We start from the raw sequence: 16,497 nt of genomic DNA on the forward strand, positions 1-16,497 counted from the left end.
TAAAGAAGTTTTGTTTGTATCCCATAGGTAAAATACTCTTTTAATTTCAAGTTGTAACACTTGCAAACTTAAGCATATGCTGCATAATTCAAAATGATTTTTTGATTTGGATAGAGTCCGGGGTCCTCTAAAGGCATTATCACAATACAAATGTCTTCCTTAGATTCATATTGGCTTTTCCTTTCAAACAATTTTACAATCTTAAACTCTTTAGATTTCTCTGAGATGAAGGTAAACAATCGTTAGAGCGGATTCTATACTCTGCCATAGTCATCAGGATACAAAGAAAAATACTACTTTTAAATATACTATTGCTAAATATAGGAAACGTTGTATGTAAATCATTAAGTCTGTTAAACAAATCACTGTGCATACAGCTATAATTGCGTTTAGTACACAAAATAGCGATGCATGGAAGAAGAACAGTGAAATAGAAGTAGCGGATAATTGCTTTAAAACTTCGATTTACTGCTGTTCAACATGAATTCAACAGTAAATATATCCGGTAGACCTTTCATGTTGAGAAAATAACTGTCCTTGACTATGGATGGCTCGAGTTGTCCGTAGTTGTATGAGGACCAGAAGATGTATTTGATTAACGTAGATCGTGTGGTATTGACGAAAGTTTTTCTAATATCTACTATACGGGAGCAATGGTTTAAATTCAGGAGATATTATATAGACCATGGAATGCATACAAATCGCTTAAAGAAAGAAATGTTGTGGCTAATTTTAGTTTGATAGCCACAATTTTAACTATTGATTTGCAGCGCAATAAAACCAAATTAACGAGCGGAGATTTTTCCTGCACGATTCCACTTTCACACTTATTTGTATCCTACAGAGACATTCATAAGGCTGTTTTCTCAGTCATTTTAACTTGAAATTACAAGACCAACGTACCGTGAATCTAAAATTTCATTATTATTATTTAGTAAATAAAAATTTCCTGCCCATTCGAACTTTATGTGCCATTATATCCTGCACACACTCACCCCAGTGCTAAAAGTTCAATAGACAATAATGAACAGTTAGGAACTGGCGTTTGCTGTGCAGCTAACATTACTTCTAAAAAACATTATTTACTTAACTGTATAGGGGTTCCTTGTTAGGTTCACTTAAGACATCCTTGTGCTATAGATAACTGATACACAAACAATTGCCTCAGAATGACAACACACACACACACACACACACACACACACTATTTCATATTCTTCAGAATTCATAACTCCATAACCCTTCTTGGCAATCCAACAGCATCAGGAAATAATTATGGTTATTTCATTACTCTGTGACTGCAAGGTAAAGACAAGAAGTATATGATATTTCGCTCAGTTTTAAATCTTTGAATAAATGTAGGCAGTCATAACTCAGTATGCAGGATGAAACGATTCTTGCCACAAAATGGTCACAACAGACGAGTTGCGTGGCCACAAAAATGAATGTCACAGGAAGTCCTTGAAAAAATGTTCGTGCAGCCATAAACAGATACTCGAAGGACAACGGAAAAGCTAATAACATTTTAAAGACAAAATTTAAAAATGCTAATTCAATGTTAAATGTAAAACTGAAATTGAATTTAAAATCAGGTATTTCAAGGCTAACTCAGCACTACCAAGTAATTTCAGTGGAAGAATTAAGATCAATCAATGTGTATCTTAAATATTTTGAACCTGTTGCTCTTCGATTCAAAATATGGTGTCTGCTGACTATTCGTTTTGAGACCTGAGGCATAGAATTTCACCATCAACTGACCCCAACATCCTTACAATTTGAAAATAATGACTCTGGCATGGGGTACTTTGCTCTAAATCATGAAACACTTAAATGAAACCACCAGGGTGGTGTTGATGCGAAGCTTCAAGAAACATCAGACAACATAATGTATGCAACTGGCACAAACACTTTTCCAGTGAAATCTGCCATAATGTTCCTTCCGACATGTCACAAAGCAGCAAAGGTCGTATTTACGCAACGCAGTAAAACAAATAACTAAGATCACCTGAAGTCTCTGAATCGGTTAAACCAAAGCAATTGTCCGCATTCATGCCAGACATATGCAAGAATGCGGGAGTGCTACACTATACTGGTCACTCACTTCGTACAACAGCAATTCAAGCTAAGAGTGATGCTGGGTTTGCAACCAGAAGTATTTTGTTTATGACAGGCCATACACGTGAGGAGTCTTTAAAAACTTACATTCAAAGACCTAGCACTCCAGAACAACAGCGAACTAGTTCAGTTTTGAAAAATATGGCTAATGGAGGTCAAGCTCTGTTTGCATCAAACCCCAACACAAATCCTCCTTTCACTTCAGATCACAGTCAACAGCTATTGATAAACTCTCCAATCCGAAGTTCGAACAATAATCGCTCAGTCCTTCCAGCACTCCAACACACAATTATGCAACCAAACAAAACATATGACTGGTTGTGAGAGCAACTCTACATTTAGCAACTACACATTGAATTTCACATTAGACTAAAAGTGTCTTGTTGAGTATTTAAGCTGTTGAAAATTATATAAAATGTTATTCCTGTATGAAATTTATTTAATTACCTTTATTGTGGTAAGGAATAGCATCATCTTCTTCATATTTCCATGTTGTTTATTGATAAAATCAATAATTAATTAAAGTTTTGCTTGGAAATTTCATTTATCACACTTGTTCTATCCCACTAAGTTGTTATTATGTACGGTCATTGTCATCGGAAGTAGCAGATAGGACTAAAATTAAACAAGAATGTTGTTATTTTTATATAAAAGAAATGTGCTGACACTGAGGGGACCCGCTGCCTAATATATAAAGTATGAAGTTTAGGAGTAAACGAAACTGTGGCAGTAGTAATATTTCATTTTACATTAGATCACTGAACGGGTTTTGTTAAGTATTATTTCTGTTGAGAATGACATAAAATGTTATTCCTGTAAAAAATTTATTGCATTGTTACCTTTTATTAGTAATGGGTAGCATCATCTTGCTCATATTTCCATGTTTTTCATTGATAAAATCCACAATAATTTAAGTTTTGATTGGAAATGTACTTTAGCGCACTTTTTCATTCCGTACCATATGTTATTATGTAAGGTCATGATCATCTGATGTAGCTGATGGGACTGAATAAAATTGAACAAGAATGTTGCAAATAAACGAAATGTGTTGAAACCACCGGCATCCATTGCATAAGATGTAAAGTAAGTTTCTGAGTAAACGTAAATGTGACAGTAGTCAATATGTTCGTGTGATTTTGTACAGGTTATGTATATATGGGTCGATGTGAATAGGCGAATGAAAGGAAAATACGCGAAACTTCAATTCGACACAATTAAAGATGGATCAAGTTGATTTGATAATAGAAAGGACGAAATTGAAATTATAATGATAAAATGAACATGCCTGGATATTTATCGATGTGTAAATTTTATCTAATCACTCGCAGAGGTACCATAAAAACCTTCGTACAATATTTACTTTGTGAGTGGTTAGGTAAAAGTTAACATAAAGTCCTTTGTGAATGACTAGGTAAAATTTACACATCCATAAATACCCAACCCTGATCATTTAATCCTATATTAATCCCATAATAAAGTTTTATATGGATTTTTCCTTAGTGATAATGTGATGTGCTTGTTTTGTTATAAGAATTTGTGGAAACCTACATACAACATAATTTTGTGACATATATCATACCTAACTCAGCATACTGTTTATTATTTCTTATTTAAAAAGATTGTTGTGGTTTTTTTTATCTACCATCATAGTAATCAGAGTAAATTATCAATCAGCCTTAACGAAAATATTATTTTCATTTAAACAGTTTATTATTATTTACAAATTGATTTGACAATGGTAAGAATTAAAAAAAAAACATGAAACTAAAACAGACTCTTGTAACATTGTATATTCTGTCTCTAATTGTATGCACTTTTAGAGCCATAAGATGTGATGGATGCACACCAGTTTTAGTTTTAAAGTTTAAAATATAGTACATTTAACAATTCAGGAACTTAACATTAACAATACCAATTAAATGTTGGAAAACAGTTACGCACTAAATTTACTTTCTCTTTAATCATGAGTAAACATTTTTTACCATGATACGAACATGATATTCCCCAACTGTATTATTTTAGCTTTTGCGACAAAAGCTAATATGTTTCAAATGAAGATTATGATAACATATAAGAAACATTTGAAGGAATTATAAATAATTTCTTTTAATATTATTTTTCCTATTAACTTCAGTTTTCCATATGCTACTGATGTTGCTCTGCAATCTATTTTACCTTCATTGTATGTGTATAATAGTGTCTCTGGAAAAAAATAGACTTCTGTGATGTGCATCAAAATGGGTGACGTACTACAAGATCTTTACTACAAGGGTCATGTGATGAAAACTTGTTAAGAACAACTATATAAGTCATTTCTAACCTGTTCTTTCCTACAATAATTTACAAGTATTTTTTTATTGATCGTCTAAGTCATTTTCACCCGACGATTAAATTTACTTATACTGCATCAAAACGCATGTTTCATTTTTAGATGTAAATGGAATAAAAATTATTGATAACACTATCTCTACAAATATTCATATCAAGGGAACAAATATCCATCAATATGTGGAATATTCTTCATGTCATCCCATGTCATGTAGAAACGGTATAAAATACAGCCAGGCCAAAAGATAACGACGCATTATTTCAGATGATTGTCAATTACAAAATTCTTTGAATAAATTACATACATATTTCCAAAATAGAAATTATCATACACATATAATTGATTCTGCGCTGAACAAAGCCAATATTCCTACTCAACATAAGGATTTAAGCACAGCAGAATGTAAAATAGAGAGAGTTGTAATTCCTTTCACAATAAAATATAATCCTTCATTACCTAATGTAGGTCGTGTAAATAATAAATATTTTAGTCTCCTAAATTTATCCAATAAAACCAGCATAAAATCACATTACACAGTTAAGCCAATTCTCGCTTATAGAAGATCCAAGAATTTGCAAGATTTTTAGTTAGAACTAAACAGAAAATAATTTTTAAAAATACACTTTTCGTCATCTACATGTAACAGACACCGGTGCTCTCAATGTGCAAACATAAAAGAAAGTAGTGCAGTAGTGTTAATACAAAAGAGGAGTTGCTCTACGTGATATTACTAACTGCATATCAACTGATGTGATCTATTTAATAACCTGTAAAACATGTAGCATGCAATATCTGGGACAAACACTTCAACAAGTTTCTAAGAGAATGAATAATCATCGATTTCATATAATAAATTATAGAGATCCTCAGTTTTCCTCAAATATTTAAATAGACTTTAACACCAATAATCACTCCCTACTCGATGTTTCTTTCATGCCAACATATATTGTACATGGTGACATGAATAGAGTCATAAAAGAAACTTATTGGATTCATAAGTTAGAGTTATCCTAATGGACTTAATGCCAATGCACTATATAAAAATGCATAATTTAAACTGATATATTGTATATCCTTTATAACAATATAATTATATATATGATTGTTTGTCTCTATTTTTTTAATATGTATAACTTCCAGCATACTGATATTATTAATATGTGAAGCAATCAACCCTGCTAATAATATTATTCTTACGATTTATCCAGAATTTCAAAGATTTTTTCTTCTTACAAGTGTGTTTCTTGTCAATTACCTTTGCTGATAAATATTTGATATATCCTTTAGTACACAATAATACTCTTTCTTATTCTAAATGGTCTTATGTGTGTTCTAACTGTTTTATAGACAATTATATATTATATTCATTTTCATGTATTTTTATATTTAATATATTTATTGGTTTTAAACTAATGTTTTGTATTTATCAAAGTTATATTTATTTGGTTTATACGAATTATCTTTAAGTGGGTTTGCAATTGATTACGTTCTATGAAGAAAACAATTATTCCACTATTATCAATACAAAACGAAACCAATTTATGAATTTGTTTACCGTTTTATCCGGTGCGTTTAATCTGTTAGTCTAATCTTTCGGCAAGCAAAGGTAAATAGCTAAAAACAAATTGCGTGTATGCATCTCTTTCATAATCAAATTTTGCGTTTAGTATATCAGCAGATCTTCAACTTTACTTTTTATGTCATTATAATTTTAGTTTTTGAGTTATGGTTCCAATCTACATATCGATGACGGCTAACTAAATCTTCTCTTTCCACGAGTTGTCTCAACACATCAAGAAGACATTTACAGAAGGCAAAGTTCTAATTTTCTACATATTATTCTCCATAAGTATGGTTCAATTTCGTTATAGACAAATACATAATTTCTGTAATTATTTCATTCTTTCTGAAACACTTCTTTGAACGTTTCGATGAGAATTTATTTTTAGTCTCCTCATTTGTTTCTGTTTTTGGTAAATTTATATCAAGCAAATTCTGTGCCATTGTCATAGTACTAGTATGCTTCTATCCTGTGGGAGACAAATATAATTCATAAAAGAGGACCACGGTTCCCAGGCACAGACCAGAAATATTGGGGCACATTCTCTAATTTCGTCATCAACATAATCATTTATGACAACTTCTACTACTTAAATCCACTCTACTATGTATAGACATCTAAAAGAAACAGTTTACCAAATATGAAGAGAAAACGTTTTTTTTTTATGTAGCGCATTTTTCAAGTATCCGATTTTAAATGCTGTCTTTTTGCATACGTGATATTCTCGGTAATGCTCATCTTATACGAGCAATATTCATTTATCTTTATTGTTTGGTTCCTTTCTTTAAATGCACGAGATTTTGAACCACTTGTCATAATAATAATAATAATGAGGACTTTGTATAGCGCCTACTCTTTAGAAGTTCTAAGCGCTTTACAACATTAGACAACACCTATAAGACAAGAAACATAATATTATTACAAAAACAAACAATACGAAATTTAAAAAACATTAAAAAATAAAAAACATGCTGAGAATATTTCAGATAGGAAACATTAATAGGTCTTTAAGTTTGTTCTTGCAGTCGAAATAAGTGAGTTTTGAGAGCCCTCTTGAATGTGATCACTGTTTCTTTGTGTCTTTGTTCAGTGGGCAATTCATTCCACGTTGATGGGTCCTGGTATGCAAAAGAACGCTGTCCATATGACTTTGTTTTCATAGTGGGAATAATGAGTATAGGAGTGTCAAAAGAGGAGCGTAAGTATCTTGCTGGTGTGTGCACATGGGTGAGGTCGGATAGGTATGTTGGACTAGAGTCCGACAGTGAAATGTAGCACAGAGAACAAATTTTGTGTTTGATTGTGGATTGAATGGATAACCAGTGTAGGGTACAGAGCAGCGGGGAGGTGTGCTCAGTTCGCGGTACTCTAAGTATGATCCGAGCAGCTGTGTTTTAAACTTTTTGAAGTTTCTGGAGTAGATATTGAGATGAACCAGACAGAATTGAGTTACAGTAGTCCAGTCTTGAAAGTATTAATTAACACACAAGTGTTTTAGTGGCATGAATTGAAAGATATTTGCGAATTGAGCCGATGCGTCTCAGCTCAAGATATGCAGCCTTACATATGTTTATGACATGTTGGTGCAATGTGAGTGTACTGTCCAGAGTAACACCTAGGTTTCGTACTGATTGTGTGAATTTAATTTTGGCGTTGCTGATATTTATTGTTTGAGGTAAAGGATGTGAATGAGAAAGTCTTTGTGTTGTGATCAGAATGGCCTCAGTTTTATCATCATTCATCTGCAGCTTGTTACAAGTCATCCATGATTTCACATCAGAAATGCACCTCTCTACACCTTGGCTGTAGCATCAACTTCAATTGGGTGGCTAGATTTGTATATTTGGCAGTCATCAGCGTGCAAATGGTGAGACACTGGATGATGATCTATGACATTTGAGAGCGACTGAGTGTACAGAATGAAGAGAACGGGTCCAAGAACAGACCCCTGTGGAACACGACAACAAGATCAACTGGGCTGGAGTGTATTCCATTTGCAGATATAGTTTCTGTCCTGTTGACCAAGTAGGACTTGAACCACAGTAAGGCTATATCATGAATGCCAAATACATGCTAGAGACGGTGAAGTAATATATCATGGTCATACTTAAGCAGTCTCGCTTTTTTGTTTTTCTTTTACATAAAAGAGATTTAGAATCTCGCCCATCATATTTTAAGCGATATGGCATTTTTATATAATTTTATTCCGAAACTTTCCTTTCTGCGAAAGGGTTTTGTTTGAGTTTTGTGCAGCTCACTTCAGGAAGCAAGGAAAAGTTAGTAATATATGCAAAAGCCCTTACGTTTTAGTATAAAAGTATCACGTGTAGATCGATGCTCCCAGGTTAGTCAGGTATAAATACTATAATTTCTAGCTTATATGAGGACTGAATGCGCTCTCTGTCATACGAGATAAATATCTTTCTTCTATTAATAATATCTACTGAGAAGCCGTACACACGTCTGAAAGCATCAGTCTCGTCTCTGTTCAGTCAAAGGTTATCAATGTCTGTTTCAACAGTTTTTACGTTATCACGTAGACAAAAAAACATTGTTGATTTAATACCACGCCATTCGATATATTTACTCTCTTTATAAAATGCAGCATATACATTTCTCTGTGCTCTCGATTTATGGGAAGAATGTTTCTGTAAAGATTGTACAACAAGTTATAACAATTTCAATCGTATCCAACATTAGTAGATTTAAAGTTTAATAAAGAAAGAAACCATGAGAGTTGAAGAAAAGCAATTTAGGATACCCCTCCTATCTCCTTATTACTTGGGCCACAGGGACAGAAATTACGCGACTGACTTACACACAATTTTACTTAAACAACCCTGACAAAGGCTGCGTGTATAGTGCTCACTGTGAAGAAATTGTAATACAAATATGGCGACTGCATTGCATCATGTTACTGTTGATCAAATCGAATTTCATTTCTGAATGAACGCTTGTTTATTATTAAAAATGAAAAAAAAAGATACGGAGACAATATTGGTACATATTAGACCCACGTTGTTTTATAATGATGTTGTATATATTATCCTCGAAAATGCCATGTGGACAATGTTAATAGAAAACAATATAGGACACATTTATAAGAGCTTCAAGCTTTATTTGTTTCTCTCCTAAGTACAAATATATTTCCTGTAGGCTTTAAGGTTGTTAGATCCAATGCGAATATTCCAGTAATATCGATACAGATATCTTTTATTCATGCTTTTGTGGTTACAATTCTGAGACTGATTTTTTTAATTAAATATCTTACTTCGTGTTTTTTAGCATTACGTTTGCTTGGTAATTAATGGTCATGGAAAGCAATATTTATTTTTCATTTGTGTGTCTATATTCTTAAATCGTATTATTCAGCTGGGATATAACTCCTCACAACATGCAACCTACATGAAGGTCACTCTCGTTCTATCTCGTCTAGAACGGTCTTTCCTTGTAACACGACATGTAGCACATGGTCTCTCGAGACAGCCGGTTGATGTACTTTCACATGGATGCATTCATTCAGCATTTTGCCAAATGATACATAGTCAATCAGGATCTGAATAGTAAATTAAAAAGATTTCGTTTTTCATGCATAGGTTAATGCATTACAATAAAATCTCTGATATATTCTAATTTCTAAATTTGTGCTGCCGGTGCAGAAAAGTAACAATTCAAAATATAAATCTCAAAGAATCAAAGAAATACATACCGAATGTAGAAAATTTCCAATATCTCAGATATGTGTATCTACTTGAACCACGAGTGTATAGAGGTATACGCATTATTTGTAATATATTTGAAATAGCTTAATGATATAGCAGATGAATATAAATAGATAACCTGGAGCAAAGTCATATGTACGTTAAGTACACGCTATTTACATATTATGTTAAGAACACGTACTCTTTTACGAACAAATGTAATACATACCGAATGTAGAAAATTTCCAATATCTCAAATATGTGTATCTACTTGAACCACGAGCGTATAGAGGTATACGCATTATTTGTAATATATTTGAAATAGCTTAATGATATAGCAGATGAATATAAATAGATAACCTGGAGCAAAGTCATATGTACGTTAAGTACACGCTATTTATATGTTATGTTAAGAACACGTACTCTTTTACGAACAAATGTCTTAATTTAGTACTTAACTGTATTTGTGTTTTATTTTTCTGGTGTTTTATTTTTTAAATAATTATTTAGTTTTGTCTGATTTCACAAAGGCTCCTCTGGTATATAATGACACTAGGCTATAAAGACTTTTTTTTATAAATCAACATGATACAATAAATAATACTAGGCTTTTCTGAAGCAATTGCAATCAAAGCAGTCTATCTGCATAGTAGTAGCATCGATCAGTGTTTGAGTTTACGTTCAGTTTGCCAAGGTTCACAAAGTAATTTCCTTAAGAACATTCGCTGATAGATTTAGAATTTGTTTTCGCACAGTAGGTCTTGAAATCCATACTGATTAAAAACATTTGTAAGCGTTTGCAAAGCTGCAAATTTTCCATTTATGTAATGTCGGTTATTCTCATGTACTTTATAACCATTGAGAGGTTATCGTACTTAATTATATTCCTGAAGAATCGCCATGATAAATACCAATATTTCCAACACAGTCGCAATAACGATAATAGCCATAATATCGTACTATTACCACTACTGCTGCTACTATACATACTACTACTACTACTATCTCGGTAAATGCATTTAATAGAAACACTTGATAGTACGGTTGATAATCCCGACATGAATAAAATTGTTGAAAGCAATAATAGCATAATTTCAAAGTGTAGTCAGATATTTAAATGATTTATAATATAATATTAGCTAAATTATCTCACCTTTACCCAGTAGTTATACCCGGACACGACTTGACTTCTGTAGAGAAGAGGGATAAATGTTGTACATTTCTGGCCTATTTTGTCTTCAATCTGAGGTCGTAACTGGGAAGAAATTGAGAGCAACTTTGTGATAGTAATAAAATGTTATGCAGCAAAAATAGCCCCAACAATATTTATTTTGACAGGAGCCGAACAACACGTGTGCATTAATACAATCTGATACAGAACAGTGTTATAATATTAAAATCTTTCAGTGAGAGCAGAATAAGTTTCCTTTTATGTTTTTAATAGTCACTGTTTCTTTGAACCAAATACATAACCGTCACCCTATTGCCCATGAAGACATCTTCGAGATAAAATAGAAGCAAAATGCACGTGATCCTTTCAGAACGTTCATAAGACATACAGTTCTTAACACCGAGTTAATATTTGTTCCTAATGAATTTGTAAATATTTTTAGAATGCCATCTACTAACTTCTTTATATTTCTTAACCATCAGGAGTTTAAAATTGTTAAGTAGTTAAAGATATCCGAAGCCCTTTGGTTCCATCTAAGCAAGTGTTGCACATAAATAATCTAGCTTCATGATCGGCGATGATAGATAAATAAAACTAGAATAAGTCTAAAAGAGTAATAAGATCTTTTGTAAACATGATGCACATATCGGCTTAAGACTGGGGAAAATATATATGTACTAGAATCTTTCGTTGAAATTAACTTGTAATATTACTGAATCAGATGCAATCTGTACAATCTACATGGTATCCTTTTTACCGTGATAAGTTCTAGAGAAAAATCTACACACATAAGCATCTAAGATCCTGATAAAATGTCTACAGAAATACAGAAAAACTACCTCATTGCAAATGCCTAGCACATCTGTCGTTATGTTCTTCGGATCGGTGAAACCTCCAAGACTCAATTCCATCTTTACTAGTACACTGCAGTCTATACAAATAAAAGCGATTAGCATCTTAGTGCCTTATTTTCTTTATCTCGTACTATATTAATACAAATGAAGCCATCTCGGGTGTTTTTGAACTGCTGAAGATTAATCCCTTTTACTTACCTTTCAATTGCTGCAAAAGTTTAGTTTTTGAAGAAAAAAATGTTATCAAGACTTTCTTCGTAGGTCTCTATTAACTGAGGAAATATTAACAAGACATCAGGTTATATAAGAAGAGTGTCAATGCTAGCAAAGGTATGAAGGGTGGTGAGGTGGATATGTGGTATGCTAACCATTAGGTGTAGCGGTCAATTAATGAGTAAAATTAATTCTTAAAGTAGTTCCATTATTTATTTTATCTTTAACTTATTATTATCGATGGCTATAATTATGCTTTCAAGATAGGAAATAAAATATTCGCATATTATAGAAATGGATTATTTTAAGAGTTTAAAATGAACATAATAAACTTCAATGCATTAAATATATCTTTGCGAAACTAGATTACCTTCTCATTTTTGTGTCACTACTACTACTACGTCTGCTGTTACTAACATTATTTATTCTACTACAATACCTACTACTGTGTGAAACCTGTCATCAACAACATTCATTTGTAGAAGAAGATTCAAAAATTGATTTAATCGAAGACACAAGTGAGAGGTTTGTCATTCTTTGGTACCGGTACGGTGTCTGGTATATTGAAGGTAAAATAATAAGGTTTGTATTACAGAAGTGTTATGCTTTTGCTGCTTTCCGTTCCATTCCATTACGTTACTAATATTAAGGGCTGTGTTAAGTGACATACAAGTACACGAGGATGACAGTAATGGTGCGACTCTGCTTGAGCTATCATCACGTCATTACACCCGTTGCAGAGGTTTGTGAGTAACTGTTGTGGTGCATCACATCCGTTTTGGAGCGTTAACACCTTTTCATTCGTTGTATTGAATCGCATATCAAATCAATCTCTTGATTAAACACCTCTTCTCTACATTTGAATATTTATTTTCTATGTGCACTTTAACTATGATTCTTAAATTGCACATGTAAAATCGATCACGTTTAGACTGACGTACACGGAGAAACAACTGCCGCCTTAATTTTTGATTAAAAATATGTAGAATTAAATGAAAGCTTTACAAAACGAAAACAATTTTTCTAACCCCATATGTCTTGCACTTATTTTGAATTAATCTAACATCTTCAACTTGCATGCATAGAACTAACTTATATTCAAAGGTTTGTGCTTAAATATACTATCATTTATTAGAATGAGCTATACTTCTCACACAAACACATAAACAAACACAAACACTCACACACATACGCGCGCACACATACGCAACTACCAGTATGCTTCTCTTTACTGTAGTTTTAAAAGCAATGTCATTGGTTACTTTGTGTAGTAGCTTTCCTAGATGCATATCTAATCCCTTATCAACAATCTTCACCAAAATTAAAATGCTCGAGTATTATTTCTTTCTTCCTATTGCTCTGTTTTACTGATATCATCAAGGGAAAGAAAGAAGGAAATACATCCTGCTTAGCATTGGCGAGGATAGGGGTTTTTATATACTTTCTGCCGGTAAGACTGATGTTCAAAGTACGTGAATTATGAGTCAGACTGGCAGATTAATGCACTGATTTCTAGGGTCATTCAATCTGACACCAAGTTACTTAACTATAGGTCATGGAGTTCACAATTTTTAATTCTTCTGTTATTTCGCATAGTCCTTTGTGCGTTGTTAAGCGATGAGATCGTAAAGTAAATGATTGGCAGATTCTCGATCGTTCCTTCACCGCTTCTATGCGTTTCGGTTGCTTTGATATGCGTTGCAGTTTATATTTAACCGATGAGTAACTGTAAAACTGACGGCACTTACAGTTGTTGCTTTCACTTTCTAACATTTCTTTTAAAATTAAGCAAGTTTGTTATATTTTTGTGTTTCCATGTGCGAATTTAGTTCAACGATGAAAAGGTCTTTTCGCACAGTCATTGGAGATATGAACCAGGTTATGGGCAGAGATTCGTAGCGAAACACATTGGAAGAAGACGGCCTTGAAGTTAATTGTTTGTAATAGTATATTATATATTTTATACAGTAAAGACCTTTCGTTACAGTTGCATTCACATGGATTAGATTGAACTCTTCTATTGTTTTAATTATTAACTACTTTTTGTTAACTGTAAATTCCGTTAAGTGTCATAATTAAAGGAATTTAAGAAACATCAATCCTATATGAAAGGATAAATTCAACGATAGTCCTACAAAACCACATAAAATGTCATAATATTTTATAATTTTGTTCTGAAAATATGTTTTACGATGTCGGCATGCAATATATAGTATTATTATTATTTGCAAATTTGTGAAGTCCGAAATACGCGGTGGTTGGCTTGGTGGGGATGAACTGTCTTTAGGAAATCAAGACATCGTTGTACATAATGTCTGGATTGGTAATGATTGAGTCGAACTATGGAGAAAATATTTCGCCTTAAACCTTTCGCGAATTTTAGCTGAAATATATTCGTAAGATTATATCATTACATTTTCATTATATTCTCAAATTCCGGTATTTGAAAGAGTTACTGAAAATTTCTAGATGTTAAGTGAACATTTTAAAACTAACATTTTACACTCAAATTCTGATAATAATAAGATAATTAGGTAAAGATCTTACTAAATGTTTATAAAAAGTTTACTTAAATCACCTATCACATCCAAAATGGAAAGCATTGTCATCACTAGATTCATACTAATTTCGTAGCAAGTAGTAGGAAGTTGGTAGTAAATAGTCCTGTTAATTATTTCGATCTGTAAATTCAGCAAACAAGCAATTGTAATCACAAAAGTAAAACAGATGATTGAGAAACTCACGGGTAGGTAAAATGTTGTTCTTAAGACATGCTTCTGATTGATAAGCAAAGTCTGACTGCTCTATGTTTTGCCAACAACTATTAACGATCAAATGAGTCAAATGAAAATCTCATATTGCCAGGCCATACTGAAATTCAATGTAACTATTAGATCCAAGTTTTAAATCAGTTGAACTTCAACTGAACGTTGGAAATACCAATAATTAATAGATTTAATGTGGGGTTTTTGAAGGTGGCATATATATAAATATCGCATTTAGTAGACGCGTCACAAAGGATAGAAATTAGATAACGAAAATTAAAAATATTGTAATGTCCTTTGAACATCACGAATCAATTACGTTTTATTACCAAATCTCAAAAAAATTAAAGTAATAATCTACTTACCAATTAAGTCTCGATCTTCCCAAGGACTGTCACATCAAGGATTAGAGCGGGTATTTATACTACTTGCTATTTACGCATGTTTTCAAAATGTATATTAACGTAAGATCCGGTTACCCCATTCTTGGAATCCTTGGACCTTCTCGTGGGTGTGCATAATCAATGGAGACAAATCAGGGCAAGATATGCTACCCAAAAAATTTCGTTTCGTGGGCGTTTCAAGCACTTTATGAAGTGAACTGACAATTATTGTCTCGATTTGTAATCTAGTACATTTAGTTAATCCTATGTTGCGACTCGTCGATACCCATTTATGCAGAAATGTGGTATACCTTGAATACATCAAACCTTATCTGAAGTATGGTTTTCTTACCTCATCTCAAGAAAACCTTTTCATTATTTCAATATTACATTTTTTATAAACTAATATTAACCATTATTCATTTCCATAATTTCGTAAAATGTCAAGGCGTGTTATGTAGTCTATAATTGATCCTTGCTTCAAATTTATTCTTGCCTTTCATCAAGTATGCGCAAGTTATACTGAGGCTGTGTGGAGGCTGCATGTGATGTCCTTTTTCAGAAACTATGACTTTTATCCAGAAATGTATTTGCACGCAGTTTGTATTTTAACTTGCTTAATTTACATTATTTTGTTCTTTTAATATATTCTTGGGAGTCAATAATGTTAGCTCCCACCCAGCTCGAACATGCTGTATGCACTATACTTTATACCTGTAAATTGTGTTTTTATTACAAACATTTCTCAAGAGTCACAAGGATCGTATTTTACCAGAAAGACAATGCAATCGCTCTAATCATTCCCACAGAGAACACGTTTGCAGTGTCTTGGTTTATGTTACTCAAGTGAGACAAATAATTCAAAGCTTGAATTCATTGAGATTCGTTTTTCATGGTGGTTATATCTTGTCCGAATGAATAAATAGGACAATGCCTAATTCATCATTTATTTAATTAAGAACGTTTCCGCTATATGTTTATACCAATCAGTTCCATTGCAAACTTTAATTCATCACATGAATGTTCGCAGGTCTACAGATCTAACTGACCAGGATTGCTAGTATTTCAATGCTATAATCCTAATATTCACAGACATCTTACCTAAAACCGGAAGAGGCAGTTGTAGTCTACAATTATCACAGAGTTTCACTGCAACGGATTTTACCAGAAAAAGGAAATCCGCGATTTATGGACAATATGGACTTCTTTTGTCCATTGATTAGTTTTTCATCAAGAAATGCATTCAGTGGTGTTCCGTAAACAGCTAAGTGAACTATGCTTAAATTCGCACAGATTAGTGTATAGAGGATCTCAAAGCTGGAATGATTTCATATTAAATTTATGAAACGATTTGAATAATGTTCAGCTTTTACGAGCCTTGCGTGGTCTCTATAATAGCGCCTGA

General features: G+C 32.7%; 1 protein-coding gene across 2 annotated transcripts in view; it reads right to left on the reverse strand.

Annotated features, from left to right (window-relative positions):
• Nucleotides 1-9,102: 9,102 nt before the first annotated feature.
• The window catches only part of LOC149786748 (leukocyte cysteine proteinase inhibitor 1-like), a 54,433-nt gene continuing 47,038 nt past the window's right edge, over nucleotides 9,103-16,497 (reverse strand). The window contains exons 1-4 of one of the 2 annotated variants that reach the window (XM_089977269.1): nucleotides 15,075-15,205; nucleotides 11,717-11,808; nucleotides 10,860-10,961; nucleotides 9,103-9,561 (exon numbers count right to left, since the gene is read on the reverse strand). In XM_089977269.1, coding sequence (XP_089833395.1) covers nucleotides 9,418-9,561; nucleotides 10,860-10,961; nucleotides 11,717-11,788 — 318 coding nt within the window. In that variant the 5' untranslated portion in view covers nucleotides 11,789-11,808; nucleotides 15,075-15,205 and the 3' untranslated portion in view covers nucleotides 9,103-9,417. Of the gene's footprint in view, nucleotides 9,562-10,859; nucleotides 10,962-11,716; nucleotides 11,809-15,074; nucleotides 15,206-16,497 lie in introns of those variants that run through there. The other variant, XM_089977270.1, reaches the window with a different exon arrangement.

Source organism: Sinohyriopsis cumingii, chromosome 12 (genome assembly GCF_028554795.1).
Source record: "Sinohyriopsis cumingii isolate HCF-2022 chromosome 12, ASM2855479v2, whole genome shotgun sequence".
Taxonomy (NCBI): domain Eukaryota; kingdom Metazoa; phylum Mollusca; class Bivalvia; order Unionida; family Unionidae; genus Sinohyriopsis; species Sinohyriopsis cumingii.